General features: G+C 32.7%; 1 protein-coding gene across 1 annotated transcript in view; it reads right to left on the bottom strand.

Moving 5' to 3' along the window:
- The window catches only part of arr (low-density lipoprotein receptor-related protein 6), a 174,783-nt gene that overhangs the window by 76,693 nt on the left and 76,863 nt on the right, over positions 1 to 21,227 (bottom strand). The window contains exons 2-3 of the mRNA XM_075357774.1: positions 9,310 to 9,395; positions 416 to 535 (exon numbers count right to left, since the gene is read on the bottom strand). Coding sequence (XP_075213889.1) covers positions 416 to 535; positions 9,310 to 9,395 — 206 coding nt within the window. The remainder of the gene's footprint in view (positions 1 to 415; positions 536 to 9,309; positions 9,396 to 21,227) is intronic.

The following is a 21,227-nucleotide window of genomic DNA, read 5'->3' as shown; positions in this document are numbered from 1 at the left end:
GTGGATACGGGTGTTCTTTGGCGGTCGGGTTTCAATTAACCGCACATCTCAGGTACGGTTGAACTGAGAATGTACAAGACTACACTTCATTTACACTCGTACATATCGTTCTCCGAAGTAATACCTGAACGGTAATTCCTGGAGGCTAAACAGGAAAATAAAAAATTATGCACCTATATATTAGTGCGGTGCGAAGTGTAAGATGAGCGCATGTAAATGCTTGTTTGTAGCGATTAAGTAAAATATTGAAACAAATAGAACCACCGTGTCTCCATCATCGAGCATTCACTTTAGGTGTAAGTATTGCGTGAATCATTAAGGGAAAAACAGAAATGAACTCAAATAATATAACACACACATTTAACATAGGCTACGTAATAGAATAATAAACATTTTTTTAAGAAATGAAACTCACCTTGGATCCGGTGTGTGTACCGTTGTAAACGATACACTGTATCATCTCCAACCCATGATCGGTCCAACAGACCAACGATCCTTCGTAATAAAAATCAAGCGCAGCGCCTCCTTCCAAATCCTAATCGAGAAAGTAAATATTGTAGTTACATACATCGACTATCAATAGAAAAAGAAAATTAAATGATTATCCTGCGTCATAAATATTAAAATATAAAGATCGATATAATACCAAGTAATTCAGAAAGGGCTGCACAACTTTAAAAGCATATAAAAATTTATTTAGATAACTTACAGATTCAGCTGAGGTCACATTTCATAGCAAAACGCATTAAGTTTTGACTAAGGTAGTTCATTAGTATCGAATTTGGCCACCAGCACTATCTCCATTGTTATAAGTGAATACAATTACTAGTACAGAACGTGCTTACTGTGTATTTTGGTTTCACGATTTGCAGTCAGAAACTGCAGTTCAACATAATTTTAGTAGCATATGGTAGGGAACCTTCTGGTAGGCGCACGATTTACTTTTGGCACCAAACCTTCATCGAGACTGGTTATTCTGAACAGGATTTTGAGACGTGAGACAGGTGTGTTGTATAAACATACAAAATCGCCAGGATGCCCACGCATCCCTGAATCTGCTGTGGAACAACTCAGAAAAAGCTTTGCACATACTCCGAAGAAATCAATATGAAGTGTATCATGTAAGACTGGGATTCTGCAAACAACCGTTTGGCATCGATTACATAAACGATTGTACTTGAAGCCGTACAAACTAACTGTTGTACAACAAATTACAGATGACACAAAGTCGCTTGGCTGCAGTTTTGTGTAAAAATGATGAATAGAACTACAAATAACAACACGTATTTAGACATTGTTATTTTTAATGCGAGTCGATGTTCCATATCAGCGGCAAGGTGAACATCCATAATTTCCAAATACGGGGTAGCGAAAACCTTCATGAAACTTTGCAGCAGATTCGTGATGGCCCTAAATCAATGTTTTTTGTGCCCTAAACAAACAAAGACTGAACAGCCCATTCTTCCAGGAGGCAACTGTAAACGGTATAGTTTATCCTGCACACCATTCAAAATTTTGTAATTTCCCAGTTAGATGGTGCCATTACTATCAAGAAGACGGGGCACCACCTCGCTACTACCTAGAAGCAATATTTTCTTGATACTTGATTCCCAGGTCATGAAGATCCAATTTCATGACCACCTCACTCCCCAGATTTTACCCTAATAGATTTTTTCTTGTGTAGTTTCAATGGAGATTGAGTTTATGAACAACCTCCTCTGCCTGCTAATCCGGTTGAGCTAAGACTTCAAATTAACACGACTGCAGAGGTAATGCCCGACTTAAGGCGGGATGTATGTCGCATTACAAATGGAAACCGTATCAAACCAAAGTTAATATCTGGTGACAAACTTGAAGTTATCTCAGTAAATTTTTATACGGTTTAAATCTGCGAAGACCTTTTTTAATCACCTGATACGTACGGTTCGGTTGTTATACTTAGTATTTTTCTTCAATAATAAAGCATGTACTGGCAAATGTAAATAATCTTAGTAATACATTTTCCTAACAGAAGATAGAAATAGAGCTATCAGACAAAAATGCAGACGAACTGAAGGTTCCCACAAATAATCAACTATTTTTAACATAAAACCTTTTCTTTTTAAGGTGAATTTTTTAGAATTATTTAACAAAGGATAACCTTATCTGTAAATAATTTATTTGAGTAACAGGTCTCGCCTACTTTATATAACTAAAACGGTTAGTTGTAATAAGTACAGTCATCTTTTGATAACTTGAATCCCAAATCATCAAAATGTTCTGCCTTTTCTTACAAAAGTGAACTCCCCAAAGTTATGTTTTTGTCTCTGCTCTGTTTGAATCGCTCGACCGTAACTTTTTAACATCAGGAATCTCAGCTTCTCTTTTTCACTTAGATTTCACATTACCTTCATCGACTAGTTTCCAGAATAGCTGCCTCATTCTTAAAAATAGTAGATGCTAAGACGGGATGTTAAACTCAGCAGAAATGTCCTTTTTTACTTTTCCGTGTGTTCACTGATCGGATGATTTTTAATTTATCTTCGAAAGAAACCGCTCACCTTTCTGTTAGCACTCGATGCACTATACTTAACTCCAAAAAATTTGACACTACATGCGTACTTCACAACTGTTGTAAATACAGTTAACAACTCGAACACAAGGATAAAGATCACACACAAGTGAGAACAGGCTACAGAGACGGTTGTCGACAGAAACTGACATATTACAATGTGCTTGTTTACTAAAACCGGAAATCAAGTTATCCGGTTTTCACAGCAAGAACTTCAGGAAACAGAGGTAGGTAATGTTCAAATAATAATGGTTAACAATATGTAAGGTTCTGATTTAGACATGGTTTTCAAGTTAAAGAGATACAATTTCCCACAATAATTTGTATGAGTTATCCAGTTTTTTTTTTTTTTTCAAGTAAGGCAGCTTCTCTCAAAGGAAATGAAGAAATCTGTTATCAAAGATTTTGATTTATAAGAAAACTTCCCAAGGGGCCACAACAGAAAAATAAAATTTGCTAAAGTAACCGAACAATGTTGTAAAAATGGTGCCGGCATACAGTGACTTCTCATTATTCCCCGAGGTACAAACAAATTTCAAAACATTATCAGCAAACCACAAAAAGACATGAATAAGGTTAAAAATATAAATTAACAACCAAGGACAAACATGGGGTCGGGTGTAATTTTGAACTGAAGAGTATAGTCTCATAGTATTGAAACAAATACCTTAAAATAATGCACGCAGTTAAATGCTTTTTGTCAAGGTATCACTAACTAGGTACTAATTTCAATGAAATAAAATGAGTGTTACCTGCCAAGTTTGTATGGCATTTCATATAATTTCAATCGATACATTAACCCCGTTAAAATATTTTATTAATCTACAGAATATTCTACTTAAAAGAGATCTCATCACTTTCATCACTTAATAGTTTATATTAAATGAAAGTTTTTGTTGAAATGCACATATTGGTGCGAAATGGATAAAATTATGCGAAAGATGTTGGTATAACTGGAGCTGGAATGGGTGTGGGAGGACTGAGTATTCCGTCTGTATTAAGCATTAGCTTATGAACAAGGTTGTGTAATTGTGTGTTAGTGTTTGTTAAAATACGGTTACCTATGAAGAACTCATATTCACGGTGGAAACTTATTTAAAGACAAAATCTCATGTTGTGTGTCTGTGAAAATTAAGGGCAAAATTTGAAAAAGAAACACCAGTGAAAAGTGTTATCAGAAGCTAGTTAATAAATTTTGTGAAACAAATTCAGTGTAAGACCAGAAACTAGAAATGCGTTCAACACACATCATACAGGACATTGAAGCGCCAGTTACAAGAATTTATTCTCCTAAAAAATCTTTGTGGAGACTAAGCCAGGAAAGAACATTTCACTAGGTCTAGCCCACACTGCAGTGAGAATGCTGATATCAAAATGCAGGTTTTCCATGCGCTAAATAATGCTGATTATGCTAAACGGGTCCGCTACCATCAATCGTTCAAGAACTTCATTCAAGACAACAGTGGCATTTTAGATCAAGTATTTTTCACAGATGAAGCACGATTTCACCTTGGTGGGTGTGTTAACAGTCAGAAGTACTGGACCCGCGGTACTGAAAATCTGCACATTTTCTTTGAACCTCCCCTACACCCACAAAAAAGGCATATGTTGTGTGATTTCAAGGCAATAAATAATACTACTAAAACTCTTGTTTTTTTTTTTTTAAAACTGTGGATGCTGCCACCTACCGAGAAATTATCTTACAGTTCATTGCCTTACTCCAAAAGGATGAGCGTGACCTGCTGGCTGCAACAGGATGGCATCACTTGCCATACAGCTGCCTCTACTACAGAGATGCTACAGAATTTTTTGGTGGAAGCATTATTTCTACAGGATTGTGGCCACTAAGGTCTCGATCTGACTAGTCCAGACTTCTTTCTATGGGGTTACTTAAAAGAAATTGTTTATAGGAGCAGTACACACACCCTGCAGTAATTGGAAACAAAGATTAACGATGCCATGACATAGTACAGCTAACTTGAGTAGCCAGGAACACGGTCAAATGTGTTGACAACTGCATAGCATAGAAGTAGATGGACATCATTTTCAACACCTTCAGTAAATTATTATCTAAATGTTTGTCAATAAACATTATTTATAGACTAAACTAAAAGATGGGGACGCCTCTTTTAAGTTGAACGCTTTTATAATTTGTATGTAACTACCTTTAACTGTTTAGTCGGCAACATATTGTGATATGTCATTATATTGCCGTAAAATTCATTTAGTTAGTTTAAAATACTAAGTAAAACTATGTGATATTGCCTCAGATATGTTGTCACAAGGAGAAAAGAAAATGTTATTGTTATTTATCCAACAAACTGGATTCCAGTTCACTTACTCAATTATTACACATAATTATATTCCTAATAATTCATAAGAATTTGGAACGTCACACAAATTGATGACAGACTCAGCCAATCTAAAAAGTAACCTTGGAACCTTAAATAAGTTCAGTTTATTAAAGTTAGATTGTAATATTAAGTGAACAATCCACAACACTACTTCACTTCGCTGTAAACATTTACAACATATAATTTCCTCCTTAAAATAAGAAAAAAATTATAACTACCATAAATTAGAAATTTTCAGAAAGTTCAATTATTTTAAATTGCCCCCCGCCCCAAATTTAAACTTAAATAAAACTATAATATAATTCTACAATAATATTTAGTAAACAAATCATTGGAAAATAGATAATTGCTCCATATTTCCTGTTTCACATTTTTAAGAAGACCAATTAACAATTAAAATTTCAGTGGTACTTAAAACAATGTTTTACCCAAAATGGTCAAATCCTTATCAGTCATTCATGTTTCTTACAACTTTTATTGTATAATCCAATCGCATCAATTTTATTGGTTTTGAGTGATTGCAGATAACACATGGATTAAAAAACATTCAACATTTTTATATGTATTTTTACACATCTCAAAGTGTGCTGAAAACATACAAATCAAATAATAAAAATCTGATTTTTAGATCTCCTTCCATTTTTAAGGAAAAATAAAACTAAATAAATATGATATTATAAAAATGGTTTATTAAATTACCATAATCATCAAAATGAAATTGTAGAATCAAAGATGCAATAAACAAAGCACGATTATGGACACATGCCAATACTGAACATTTTGAAAAAAATTATGTTATTATTTTTTAATATCATAAAAAATAATAACATTCTTTTTATGATATGAAAGAAGCTGTAATAAGAAAGGGAGTCCAACAAGGATGTTCCCTATCTCCATTACTTTTTAATCTTTACGTGGAACTAGCAGTTAATGATGTTAAAGAATAATTTAGATTCGGAGTAATAGTACAAGGTGAAAAGATAAAGATGCTACGATTTGCTGATGATATAGTTATTCTAGCCGAGAGTAAAAAGGATTTAGAAGAAACAATGAACGGCATAGATGAAGTCCTACGCAAGATCTGTCGCGTGAAAATAAATAAGAAAAAAACAAAAGTAATGAAATGTAGTAGAAATAACAAAGATGGACCACTGAATGTGGAAATAGGAGGAGAAAAGATTATGGAGGTAGAAGAATTTTGTTATTTGGGAAGTAGAATTACTAAAGATGGACGAAGCAGGAGCGATATAAAATGCCGAATAGCACAAGCGAAACGAGCCTTCAGTAAGAAATATAATTTGTTTACATCAAAAATTAATTTAAATGTCAGGAAAAGATTTTTGAAAGTGTATGTTTGGAGTGTCGCTTTATATGCAAGTGAAACTTGGACGATCGAAGTATCTGAGAAGAAAAGATTAGAAGCTTTTGAAATGCGGTGCTATAGGAGAATGTTAAAAATCAGACGGGTGGATAAAGCAACAAATGAAGAGATATTGCGGCAAATAGATGAAGAAAGAAGCGTTTGGAAAAATATAGTTAAAAGAAGAGACAGACTTATAGGCCACATACTAAGGCATCCTGGAATGGTCGCTTTAATATTGGAAGGACAGGTAGAAGGAAACAATTGTGTAGGCAGGCCACGTTTGGAATATGTAAAACAAATTGTTAGGGATGTAGGATGTAGAGGGTATACTGAAATGAAACGACTAGCACTAGATAGGGAATCTTGGAGAGCTGCATCAAACCAGTCAAATGACTGAAGACAAAAAAAAATATCATAAAATGTAAAATAAATAGAAATTTCACTTTACTTCTACCGCATTTACATAAATATGACTTTAATGTGTGTTACAAGGCAGTTAAATACATAGTTACAGTAAGAAAAACTAAATGAGCAACAAGAAGATAAGAGAAATTTTTGTTCGACAAATAAAAAAAAAAAATAAGCAAGCCATAAAATGATAGACCTTTTCACTACATGCAACAAATTTTACCTATTTATAGAAAACCCACACTTTCTTGCAGGAGTATTTTTGCACATTTCGGCACTTCATCGGCCAAAGCCAGAAAAATAAACTAGACCTACATATAATAAAATATCATAAGAATGAAAATCATATCTGCAACAATGTCAAACAGCACTCAAACAAGAAAACATAAAAATAATTCAATCTGCACAATAATAAACTTAAAAATAAATCGTATGACAATAACATTACAACAATAAAATCAAACACACCTGTCCCAATGTACAACACAGATTGTAGAAATAAAATAAATTTATGTACCGATAATAATGATTACGTTAATTCAATGGATCCACCAAAAAAGAAAATACATGAATAAAATAAAGGATATCATATTAAAAAATATTAATCATTTCCAGAAAACATTCAGAATTAATTATTATAATAAATTGTTTCGAGAAAATAGTATCACAAAAATAAATAAAAAAACTTTTTAACTCAACCTCCAATAAACATATTTGGCTCAACATATATAATATCTAATATAATTGACAATGACATTACAATCAAAAACAAATATTTTATTAAGATTGGATATGATTCAGTAAAAGATATATATATATATATATATCTTATCATCTTATGTATGCATGTATACATGTACACATATATATATATATATATATACATACATACACTACTTTCATACTTACATGTATAGCATTACTTTCATTTTTTACCTATATATCATACTAATACTTTTCAATTAATGATATATACAACTCACAAATAACAGAAATTTTAAAATGGAACTAAATTACGTAAAGCAATTAGCTACAATTAATAATTACAAAGAAATAATGGCTGAAATACTTGATTAAACATATATATAGATAACCAAGATTCAAAGCAAGTATCACACTGATAAACACACAAGAAAATAAAAGTACAAATACCTTCACATTAATTAAATGTGACACCAGAAGTGAGAAAAAAGATTAATTCTTTTTATAAAAGAACAGTACAAAACAGTCTACAGACCAAATAGCCCAATATATTCAGGTCATCATTATAAGGTTATCTGCCCTCAGGTAGGTCCGTTATCACCCGCCACTACTTTCTTTTACCTCAAGCTAAACTTTTGAGTTCTTGATAGTCCCATTTCCTTTTACTTTGTCAACATTTAAAATTTGTTATGCCCTCTCTTTATTACACCTTCTAGTGATCTTTCTATCGCAATTTTAATCTATCTTTCTCCTCTCCTAATGACGTTCTGGCTGTTTAGATCTCTATTCTGAATTGTTATGACCAAGCTTTTATTCTCGTTCACTCTTCATATTACTTTTTTGTTTTGCAATCTTAACTGCCCGTTTAATCTTCCTTTATGTCCACATTTTCTCAGCCTTTCTTTTTTTCTTATCGTACATTTAGACATTGCTGTTATAATTCTTAATATAGCTTCAGTTTTCTTTTAACATTATTTCTAAGTACATGTACAATGTTCAATAAAAAATTGACCATTTATTTGTCCAATTATTTATTTTGTGCAGAAATTCATCGGTTTTTCTTCTACCTTCATTATTTTTGTTTTCTTAATGTTCATTTTCATAATAGTTTAATAATTTTGAAATCATCTATCAAATATCTTGTATCATCTCCAACATCATGCGACCGTAAATGTTTATTTTCCTTCTTCCTACAGTAATCCCTTTATCCTAACCTAGCAATTTTATTATACTTTTAATGTCTTCTCCTCTTTCTCTCTCCTCCTCTCTTTGACATCGGCTGTAGAATATAATAATCCGACCTCCAAATAAAAATATAAATTAATTAACACTGAGCATTCATAATAATGAATTGGAAATACTCAATAGATATAACATGACTGTTGGTGATGTCTTAAACACAGAATTGAGAAAGGCATTAGGTTACGAATACTATTTCTTTCTAACTCCGCAACTCAAAAAAATGGAGTCGATAACTCGATCAAAGAAATGGCTTCACAACTAAATAAATGGTGTTGTTTTTGTGTACGCACACACATACAATATATATATAAATATGAGTACCTCATTGTCCAACTGTTTACGACTTTTAATGCAGGAAAGTGTAAATTTAATTTATAAATTCAAATAAGGAACCATAGAAAAACAAAAAATTAGCAACAAAAAAAAATCATTACCTCTGAAAGATTAGATTTAATTTTCAAAATCTAAACATTTTTGTGCTCAAATATTAGAATTTAAAATATAATTCTTCTTATGCTAATTTGCAGATACAAAAAAAAGCCTGCTTTCAAAAGTCTTCCGTGAAGTATTAACTTTCCAACAAATAAAAGATAGTTAGTTATATGGATAACTCATTGCTAACATAACTAGCAATATTCTACACAGTAATTCATGCTATTTAATCGTGTTAATAATATTTAATAATGTACCTTAACAAGCGTGACAGGTTTAATAGATCGAGATACATTGGCAAAACGTATGTCCTTTGAAGTTGCAAATAACAGATTTGGATATGCTGAAACAAAAAAGTAATAAGAATGAATAGAAAAATAAACATATATAATTCAGCTAGTTATAATATAAAAATTAAATAACAATAGAAAATATTAAAAACAATAAAAATTTATAATAAACAAATAAATCCAAAAGTTTTATCTTCCTACACAATCTAAAATTCAATGTACTATAAGTAATGGCTTATAGATTTGCTGTTACGACATGGCGGGGTAAACTTCACATCACAAGCAGCTATTTGTTGGCAAGAAAATAGGAGACAAGTGAAATGTATACAGTCTGACGTTTTTAATCTGCAATGATGCACACATTTAAGGAAATCACAGAACAGAAAGTTTAAATCTAATGAAAAAAAAATAACTCTTGAGACCAAATAGATGACTCCTCAAGACACTTGGCTGTATGAGATATATCTAGCATTTGAAGAAGTTTTTTTATTATCTTCCAACATTAACAATAATCCTGATACTTTACACATACAAAAAAGGACCGCATTTTAACATACTCAAAATAACAAAATACAGAAAAAAACACACACAACAAGGATATATTAAAAGAATAGACACGATTTAAATGCTCATCAATCATATCCTAAATACATATCTCATTAATTTTTAAAAATGAAACTATTAAGTGATCCCAAAGTAAAAAGAAAATTGCAGCCAAGTCAATGAAGATGATTTAAAGCAACTATAAACATTATGAAAAGGTTTTTAAAACCCCATTTAATTGAAAATTATTTGGTTTGATTTACGATTAAAAAACCATTGTCACAAACAGAAACATCATAAAAAGACCGATGAACCATCTCTCTACATAAAACTCTCAAAATTATCATGACAACTGACTTTTCAAAAATAAAATTTGAAGAAATTGTTATTCTTAAAGTAAAAAATCAAATTCACCACTTTACAGCTTATAGGGTTACAGCTAGGGATCTGAGCTAAGGATATGGAAATCTTTAGGATTACTGCATCGTTTTAGTTTTCAGATCGGTGGCTCTGTCTACGGATCACATGGAAATTGTTTCCTATATGGCAGCTATGTAAAAAGCCTTTTATACTTATAAAAACAGACATCCAAAACAAGTGTACCTGCTACATTGAAAATAACTTCCTTCTCACCGAGTTGAATGTTTGTCACAAATATTCCACGAAGGAGAAATTGACATTAGAAATGAGAGGATAAGAATAGAGCTAAGAGCAAAAATCTAAATACAGAAGATTGAGCAAATTGGCCAGATTAAGTATTTCAAAAGAATAAATGAAACAAAGTTAAAAACATGGAGGTGAACATGAAAGCGGAAGGCATAGAGCCAGATGACAGAATGATAGAGAAACAATCAAGCACCAAAGTTATTTGAGAAGGAACGGTATAGAGGAAATCGCAAGAGTTCTAGAATTCATCGTTCAACCTAATAAACTGCATACATCGTTAACTGTATTCACACTCGGCACATATTATCGAACAACGCAAAGGAAACACACACAGAATAAAAAATTAAACTCTGTGAAATTTATTTTATTTTCAAATTATTAATCTAACATTAAAGACATATTTGAAATGGAAAAACTTAGCAGTGGAAAGCATTAAATTAACTTAATGCATGCGCATAAATTAATATTTAAATACCAATAAAAAGTTCACTTAAATTATAGTGCAAGTAAGAAAGTTTTTTATACTTTGAAAAACTAGAAAAGAGGGCTTAGTTTTTTCACTCGATTACTGTAATATCTGAGTAAGGGTGCTTACAGGCACTAAACAGGAGTGAACAACTTCAGTACTATACGACTTCTTATTAGTAAAAGAGTACTCATATTCAAGTTACTCGCCAACAAAGAGTAAAACACAAAAAAATTACTAGACAATTAAAATCTATTTATTACTTAAATTTTAAAAGAAAACAGGAACAGTGGGTTTTCCACGCAGAACTAAAATCCTCATTTACTTGACCATCAAGAATAATTTAATGAATTTTTCAAAATGATCTATTCGCTATCGACGTTGTGGAATGTTATACATATTTAATTAATCCATAAGCGAATGCGTAAAACAGAAAGGGAAGTTTTGAAACATTCAGAATGCATTTAACATCACAATTTTCAATGACTTTCCATACCCGGTGATCCGAAGAGAGTAAGGAAATTGTTGCGACAAACAATTAACAAAATCCTGAAGAAAATAACTTTCCAAAGTAAATATAAATAAATTTTATGAAACCGAAAAAAATATTTTACAATTTCACTGAAAATGATAAATAATGGATTATAAAATGAATTAATTTCTACCATAACCTTGTCACATTTAATAACAAAAAGCCTAATCAACAACGGTAATCGCCGGAAAATTGTCAACAAAACTTAAAAACTCGACTTTGTAAAAGCTAATAAACAAACTCCTCAAATATTACTATCGTATAACACTAAATCTTAAAATAATGAAATACATTCAGGATTTTAGCAAATGATAAAACCAAAAACGTTTATTTTCAAGGTTTTATTTGTAATATTTTTTTGAATTAGAAAGACCTAGGAGGTCTGAGTAATCAGATAAGCGCTTTAGTCTTAAGTTAAGCTTTCAGCTCAGCAGTCGAAGAAATAACTACAATTTGGTAACAACAGTCGCTTTGTGCAACAATTTGTTGTCCGCTTAAATTCCAGTGTGCATTACATTTCAGTCATCCATCTTAAATGTCTGAAAACATATCAAAATTTATACCCTCTAGCAACAAAATGTCAGTTATTTTCGAAAAATATAGCTTTTTTAACCTCTACCTAAATTCCCAGATTCATTCGATTTTTTATTCATAATACCTCAGTGCATTCAAGAGAGAAAAACCCTGTACATAGAAATTTGGAAAATAAAATCTTAATTAAAAATATTAGGGGTTTTAAAAAGGCCCCTTCTTTCGTCTCTCATTGAAATACTATCAGTTTATTTTTCGTTTTTATAACTATTTAGGTCAAGTATAATCGCCTACAACATTCCCGCTTGCTAAAATATATCTCGGAGGCGTAACGTGGTTATCGAAAATTGCTCGATGAAAAAACTGACCGAAACTTGGCTCGAGTAAAAAAGTCGACTTGATTTAAAAGTATAAAAATTAAGCGTCAAAGAATTAAACAAAAAAATATAAATGTGTCAATAAAGAGTCGACGTAAAAAAAAAAAAAATACGGAAGTATATTACATTAATGATACTAAACGGCACGTGCAAACATGGAAAGGTTAAAAATAAGACATTAAATAAATAATTACGAAGGAAGACAAGATGCTGTTTGATGTAGTTATGCGGACCGGTGTGGAAGTTTCGCATACCATTCGTGTCAGTTAAGTTGTGCTCGTCGACGTAGAACCCCTAACCAGTTGGAATAGTAGCGTCTTTCTTCGCTAACAACCAAAAAGCAAGACGACAGGAATAAATACATTTACTTATCTTAGTCGTATTTTAAAAAAAACCTCACGTGAGATGTTCATAAACGCGCTTATTCAAACAGCGTACTTCAAATATAATAAATAATACGCTTACAAAATTTATTTGTCAGGTTGGAAATTTTATGGAATTCCTTCCCCCCACCAGCAAAAAAAAACACTTAATTTTTTAACAAATCGGCCAAAAATTGATGTGTTTTAATATTTAATAAGAATTAGGTGGGAATATGCACGTTTCAAAGTAAAAAATAAAAATTCAACGTAAACAAAATATATTGAAAGAAAAATTTGTTATAAGGGAAATAACCATAATATAATCATTTATTACAGAAGAAATAATAACCAGATATAAACATTTATACATATATTTTATGATCTAACCAAACTTAACCCGCGTTCGCTAACCTTACTGATTAACAATAATGTTCTGAATATTTTTTTTTTTTTTTTTTGTCTTCAGTCATTTGACTGGTTTGATGCAGCTCTCCACGATTCCCTGTCTAGTGCTAGTCGTTTCATTTCAGTATACCCTCTACACCCTACATCCCTAACAATTTGTTTTACATACTCCAAACGTGGCCTGCCTACACAATTTTTCCCTTCTACCTGTCCTTCCAAAATTAAAGCGACTATTCCAGGATGCCTTAGTATGTGGCCTATAAGTCTGTCTCTTCTTTTAACTACATTTTTCCAAACGCCTCTTTCTTCATCTATTTGCCGCAATACCTCTTCATTTGTCACTTTATCCACCCGTCTGATTTTTAACATTCTCCTATAGCACCGCATTTCAAAAGCTTCTAACCTTTTCTTCTCAGATACTCCGATCGTCCAAGTTTCACTTCCATATAAAGCGACACTCCAAACATACACTTTCAAAAATCTTTTCCTGACATTTAAATTAATTTTTGATGTAAACAACTTATATTTCTTACTGAAGGCTCGTTTAGCTTGTGCTATTCGGCATTTTATATCGCTCCTGCTTCGTCCGTCTTTAGTAATTCTACTTCCCAAATAACAAAATTCTTCTACCTCCATAATCTTTTCTCCTCCTATTTTCACATTCAGCGGTCCATCTTTGTTATTTCTACTACATTTCATTACTTTTGTTTTGTTCTTGTTTATTTTCACGCGATAGTTCTTGCGTAGGACTTCATCTATGCCGTTCATTGTTTCTTCTAAATCCTTTTTACTCTCGGCTAGAATTACTATATCAGCAAATCGTAGCATCTTTATCTTTTCACCTTGTACTGTTACTCCGAATCTAAATTGTTCTTTAACATCATTAACCGCTAGTTCCATGTAAAGATTAAAAAGTAACGGAGATAGGGAACATCCTTGTCGGACTCCCTTTCTTATTATGGCTTCTTTCTTATGTTCTTCGATTGCTACTGTTGCTGTTTGGTTCCTGTACATGTTAGCAATTGTTCTTCTATCTCTGTATTTGAACCCTAATTTTTTTAAAATGCTGAACATTTTATTCCAGTCTACGTTATCGAATGCCTTTTCTAGGTCTATAAACGCCAAGTATGTCGGTTTGTTTTTCTTTAATCTTCCTTCTACTATTAATCTGAGGCCTAAAATTGCTTCCCTTGTCCCTATACTTTTCCTGAAACCAAATCGGTCTTCTCTTAACACTTCCTCCACTCTCCTCTCAATTCTTCTGTATAAAATTCTAGTTAAGATTTTTGATGCATGACTAGTTAAACTAATTGATCTGTATTCTTCACATTTATCTGCCCCTGCTTTCTTTGGTATCATTACTATAACACTTTTTTTGAAGTCTGACGGAATTTCGCCTTTTTCATAAATATTACACACCAGTTTGTATAATCTATCAATCGCTTCCTCACCTGCACTGCGCAGTAATTCTACAGGTATTCCGTCTATTCCAGGAGCCTTTCTGCCATTTAAATCTTTTAATGCTCTCTTAAATTCAGATCTCAGTATTGTTTCTCCCATTTCATCCTCCTCAACTTCCTCTTCTTCCTCTATAAAACCATTTTCTAATTCATTTCCTCCGTATAACTCTTCAATATATGAATATTTAAATAATAAATTCCGTAATTACCGCAATTATTTATTATTTAAAAAATCAAAAAATTACTGTTAATTAGTCAAAGTTGGCGATCGAAACGAGCGTAGGAGAAGTTTGGTTGATTATACGAGTATTTATAATTTGTATCTATAATTACAAGCGATAATGCTCATATTTTTATTATGTAAAATACGTTAATATGGAGAATGTTTAAAATGAACGATATAAAAGACCACGTTAGTGCGTTGTCGGATTGTTACGTTATTTCTCCACCGGGTCGGTCTAGCGGTCTAGCGGTCTTCCCGAATCAGTCGATTTGGAAGTCGAGAGTTCCGGCCTTCAATTCCTAGTAAAGTCGGTTATTTTTACACGCATTTGAATACTAGATCGTGGATACCGGTGTTCTTTGGCGGTCGGGTTTCGATTAGCCGTACATCTCAGGAACGGTCGAACTGAGACTCTACTACACTCGTATATGTCATACTCTAAAGCAATATCTGAACGTCAATTACCGGAGGCTAAAAAGGAAAAAGAAAGGAAGGTTATTTCTCCAACCAGGTTATTGTTAATATCAATATTTCCTGCTATTTTGAAACAACCAACATACTTGGCGTTTATAGACCTAGAAAAGGCATTCGATAACGTAGACTGGAATAAAATGTTCAGCATTTTAAAAAAATTAGGGTTCAAATACAGAGATAGAAGAACAATTGCTAACTTGTACAGGAACCAAACAGCAACAGTAGCAATCGAAGAACATAAGAAAGAAGCCATAATAAGAAAGGGAGTCCGACAAGGATGTTCCCTATCTCCGTTACTTTTTAATCTTTACATGGAACTAGCGGTTAATGATGTTAAAGAACAATTTAGATTCGGAGTAACAGTACAAGGTGAAAAGATAAAGATGCTACGATTTGCTGATATAGTAATTCTAGCCGAGAGTAAAAAGGATTTAGAAGAAACAATGAACGGCATAGATGAAGTCCTACGCAAGAACTATCGCGTGAAAATAAACAAGAACAAAACAAAAGTAATGAAATGTAGTAGAAATAACAAAGATGGACCGCTGAATGTGAAAATAGGAGGAGAAAAGATTATGGAGGTAGAAGAATTTTGTTATTTGGGAAGTAGAATTACTAAAGATGGACGAAGCAGGAGCGATATAAAATGCCGAATAGCACAAGCTAAACGAGCCTTCAGTAAGAAATATAATTTGTTTACATCAAAAATGAATTTAAATGTCACGAAAAGATTTTTGAAAGTGTATGTTTGGAGTGTCGCTTTATATGGAAGTGAAACTTGGTCAATCGGAGTATCTGAAAAGAAAAGATTAGAAGCTTTTGAAATGCGGTGTTACAGGAGAATGTTAAAAATCAGATGGGTGGATAAAGTGACAAATGAAGAGGTATTGCGGCAAATAGATGAAGAAAGAAGCATTTGGAAAAATATAGTTAAAAGAAGAGACAGACTTATAGGCCACATACTAAGGCATCCTGGAATAGTCGCTTTAATTTTGGAAGGACAGGTAGAAGGGAAAAATTGTGTAGGCATGCCACGTTTGGAATATGTAAAACAAATTGTCGGGGATGTAGGATGTAGAGGGTATACTGAAATGAAACGACTAGCACTAGATAGGGAATCTTGGAGAGCTGCATCAAACCAGTCAAATGACTGAAGACAAAAAAAAAAAAATTTTGAAACATGCATTCGCACCTAATTCTTATCGGGTATTAAAAATACATCAATTTTTGGCCGATTTGTTAAAAAATTAAGTGGTTTTTTGTTTTTTTTGGGAGGGGGCGGAATTCTGAAAAAGATCCGTCAGGTTTAAAAATTATTTATTACCGTTCAATTTTAAAAACATCGCAACGATACGCTATCTATATAAAGAAGTTTGTAACAAAATTCCAGTGGAAATAAGAAGCGAGGAAGATCACGGACAACTTGGCGAGATAAAATAATGTCGTAAATGAGAATCCATTGAAAAACAGAATGCAGGAAACGACCGAATAGTGAAACAACCGCCTAAACTGTACATTTTACGGGAGATTGTTCCAGTCGCCTAAAATGTACAATTAGGGATTATTACGTAGTAAATATTTAAAAAAATCCCGTATTCTTTATTCAAGCCACCATAAAGGAATTTCCGAAGTTTAGAAGAATTTGACAGACGTCTTCGATTCAAATAAGTACAGTGACAAAATATAACGCATCTTCCTATAACGAGCTTTTTTTTTAAAATAATCCAAATATTTTTAAGCACAAATTAGGTACGAAACCCTCGGTTTAAAATACGACAATGAATATATTTTTCTCATATCGGTAAAATAAAATAAGAAAATTCTGGAAACGTGGAAAATATAAATGCGGGTTTTTTTTTGTTTTTTTTTTTTTGTCTTCAGTCATTTGACTGGTTTGATGCAGCTCTCCAAGATTCCCTATCTAGTGCTAGTCGTTTCATTTCAGTATACCTTCTACACCCTACATCCCTAACAATTTGTTTTACATACTCCAAACGTGGCCTGCCTACACAGTTTTTTCCTTCTACCTGTCCTTCCAAAATTAAAGCGACTATTCCAGGATGCCTTAGTATGTGGCCTATAAGTCTGTCTCTTCTTTTAACTATATTTTTCCAAATGCTACTTTCTTCATCTATTTGCCGCAATACCTCTTCATTTGTCACTTTACCCACCCGTCTGATTTTTAACATTCTCCTATAGCACCGCATTTCAAAAGCTTCTAATCTTTTCTTCTCAGATACTCCGATCGTCCAAGTTTCACTTCCATATAAAGCGACACTCCAAACATACACTTTCAAAAATCTTTTCCTGACATTTAAATTCATTTTTGATGTAAACAACTTATATTTCTTACTGAAGGCTCGTTTAGCTTGTGCTATTCGGCATTTTATATCGCTCCTGCTTCGTCCATCTTTAGTAATTTTACTTCCCAAATAACAAAATTGTTCTACCTCCATAATCTTTTCTCCTCCTATTTTCACATTCAGCGGTCCATCTTTGTTATTTCTACTACATTTCATTACTTTTGTTTTGTTCTTGTTTATTTTCACGCGATAGTTCTTGCGTAGGACTTCATCTATGCCGTTCATTGTTCCTTCTAAATCCTTTTAATCTCGGCTAGAATTACTATATCATCAGCAAATCGTAGCATCTTTATCTTTTCACCTTGTACTGTTACTCCGAATCTAAATTGTTCTTTAACATCATTAACTGCTAGTTCCATGTAAAGATTAAAAAGTAACGGAGATAGAGAACATCCTTGTCGGACTCCCTTTCTTATTATGGCTTCTTTCTTATGTTCTTCAATTGCTACTGTTGCTGTTTGGTTCCTGTACATGTTAGCAATTGTTCTTCTATCTCTGTATTTGAAGCCTAATTTTTTTAAAATGCTGAACATTTTATTCCAGTCTACGTTATCGAAAGCCTTTTCTAGGTCTATAAACGCCAAATATGTTGGTTTGTTTTTCTTTAATCTTCCTTCTACTATTAATCTGAGGCCTAAAATTGGTTCCCTTGTCCCTATACTTTTCCTGAAAGTGCGGGTTAAGCGCAGAATAAAGATAGAAAAAATACATTGATTTTTCAACAAGAAAAAACCGGGTTTACACTGGTTTTCCCCCCTGAACATTCCTTGTATTTTTCAGTGTTTTATAATAAATTATTAGGCAAATAAAAATAAGTTGTCAAGAAGTCCTATTTACCGCGCAAACCTTCATTATAGAGAAGAGAAAGAAAAAGATAAAACTATATAGATGACTGAACTCAGATCGGTGAGCGGTATAAAAAAATAATTCTCTGTCAAAACAGTGATTTTCCATTAAAACAGTAAATTTTTTACCGCATACAAATACGTTTTAAACTAAAATATAATTTAAAATTACCTATTGGAAATTTAAAAAAAAAATATTTTCTTAATTCCAGACCTTAAATCAGCGGCTTATTTATTAGTATACAAAATACCCGGGAATTATCGATTTAACATTTTGAAGAAAAATTACAAAACGAATACGGTTCCTTAAAATAAAAAAAAACGTTTTAATGAATAAATCAACAACGCTCGGAAACAACTTTGTATTAACAAACTTCTGAAATAAATTTTCAGAAGTAACAACGCGACCCTAAAAAATAAATATCTAACATAACCGGATGTATACAGTCAAGAACTTCCAATTGATTTGTCAGCAAAACTTGCTTATAATCATTAATTATTGTAATGTTATCGTTAAACAGCGCTATTTATATCCCACCTGGTTTTAAATTCCTTCCGCGTATTTCTTTAAGATATTATAATAATCCGGTTGTGCGAGGAATAACGCGTAAACATATACACCTCAAATGAATTTCGTTAACGCTTAATATTTGATCGTAATTTATAAAACCCATCGATACTGTATTCATTAGCTTATAGAGCGAAGACTAAACAAACGTTGCGTTTGTTGAGCGAGTCGTGATTCTGCCGAGTGCCGATTCACAATACGGCCATATCTAATACAATACTGTAAACGTTATTTATAATTATACTAGAGTTCAATTACTTAAATAGCAGTTGTGTAATCAAACGTTTTATAACGTTATATGTTCTCAGTTCTATTATTAAAATTCCTGATCTTTTCATACGATCATTCTTTTGTACTCGCGCTCGATTTTTGCGTTTCCGTTACTTATTTATTCTAATGTTTTATTTACAGTTAATATAATGCATTTTTTTAAGTTTACCGGAACGCGAGTATAGTGTATTCTTAGATTTGTGTCTGTACGACTTTTTTTTTAACCTCCAGATCCACCGTTACGTATCGCTTAAAACGAGATGAATAAAATTTTTGTAGCGTGTGAAAAAGGTCACGCCTGATCGGGATTCGAACCCGGGGCCTCCGGATGAAAGGCCGAGACGCTACCACTTGCACCACGGAGGCCGGCTGTACGACTTGAGTTACACCATTATTTTGACACCACGTCCGAAACAAATTCAGCTGATAATAGTGCACGATTATTGATATCCCCTTGGAAAAAAGCTCTTAAGTCGTGGAAAAAAACATTTTAAACGCTTACAAAAGCGAAATACAAAGTAATCCGATGGCGTTAATAAAACCGCTAACATTAAGTAAGTTGTACTGTAAGTACAACAACTTAAGTACAACTTATCTGTAAGTTGTACCGATTCAGTGTGCGATGTGATTTACGAGTATACATCTACTACTGAATTACGATCTCCTAAGATAACAAAACCTCGCGGGTCGACTGAAAAAAAGTTGACGATTTCGAAAAAAACAAGATTCGTAAAAAAGTACACGAGTTTTATTTTAGAACGAACCGCCTACATTATATATGACGATAACGATCTACCAGATTTCCGAAGAAAAACTTTCTATACGTTGTTAAAAAGTACGAATTTTAAATGCGAAAAACGGGGTCGCGAAAGAACTTTAATTGACAGGGATGATATCGTCGTATGCCGAAGACTCTCACCGAGATGAGATAAGAAGGCCGTAGAATATATCATACGATGAAACTTGGGTCGACGAAGGCCGCACGAAAAGTTTCGTTTGTAAAGATAGATCTACGAATTCGTCAAAAGAAGCCTTTCTGTACGGCTTATCAACCCGTAATAAGGCTCCGTCGAGTAAAGGTAGGCGTCTCATAATTACGCACATCGGTAGTGATATCGGGGTTTATCAACGGCGGTCTCTAGATTTTTGGATCTAAATCTACAGGAGACTATTATAACGAGATGAACTTTTTAGAAACGGTTTAACGATGCGATATCTCTTTTGGAAGACGATTCGGTTATCGTGTTTGACAACACCCTTATCGTTCGTGTAAAAAGGAAAAGTTTCCAGCCGCGTCTCGGAAAAAGAACGACGATATCAAAATGCGGCTTAGTTCAAAAGGAGCGATATTTGAACAGGATGAACTTAAGGTTCGATCGCTGTAAAGGGTTTAACTTATTAAAAGGAAGTTTAATGCGTATAAAATTGATGAATCGGCAAGATCCAGTGGTAAAACCGCGGTTCGATTACCTCCCTATCATCGTGAACTCGATCCGATCGAGTTAATTTGTGAACAAATAAAAAATAAAGAAAATCGGAAAATACTACTTTGAAAATAACTAATGTTAAAAATTTTACGCTTAAAAGCCATCGATAAAACGAGTCAACAGGAATGGAAAAACGGTACCGTAACGGATACTATTGAATCAAATTATCGAGAAGCGAATAGAAAAAAAAAATTCTGCCTTACAATATTAATATTAATCGGATTACTCGCGATCAGATGACGAAATCCGAATTGAATTTATTTATTATTTATTTATATAAAAATTTAATCTAAAATATTAGTCGGCTGTTACT

Source organism: Lycorma delicatula, chromosome 2, assembly GCF_047948215.1.
Source record: "Lycorma delicatula isolate Av1 chromosome 2, ASM4794821v1, whole genome shotgun sequence".
NCBI classification, from domain to species: Eukaryota; Metazoa; Arthropoda; class Insecta; order Hemiptera; family Fulgoridae; genus Lycorma; species Lycorma delicatula.
This window is presented reverse-complemented; position numbering and strand designations above follow the sequence as displayed.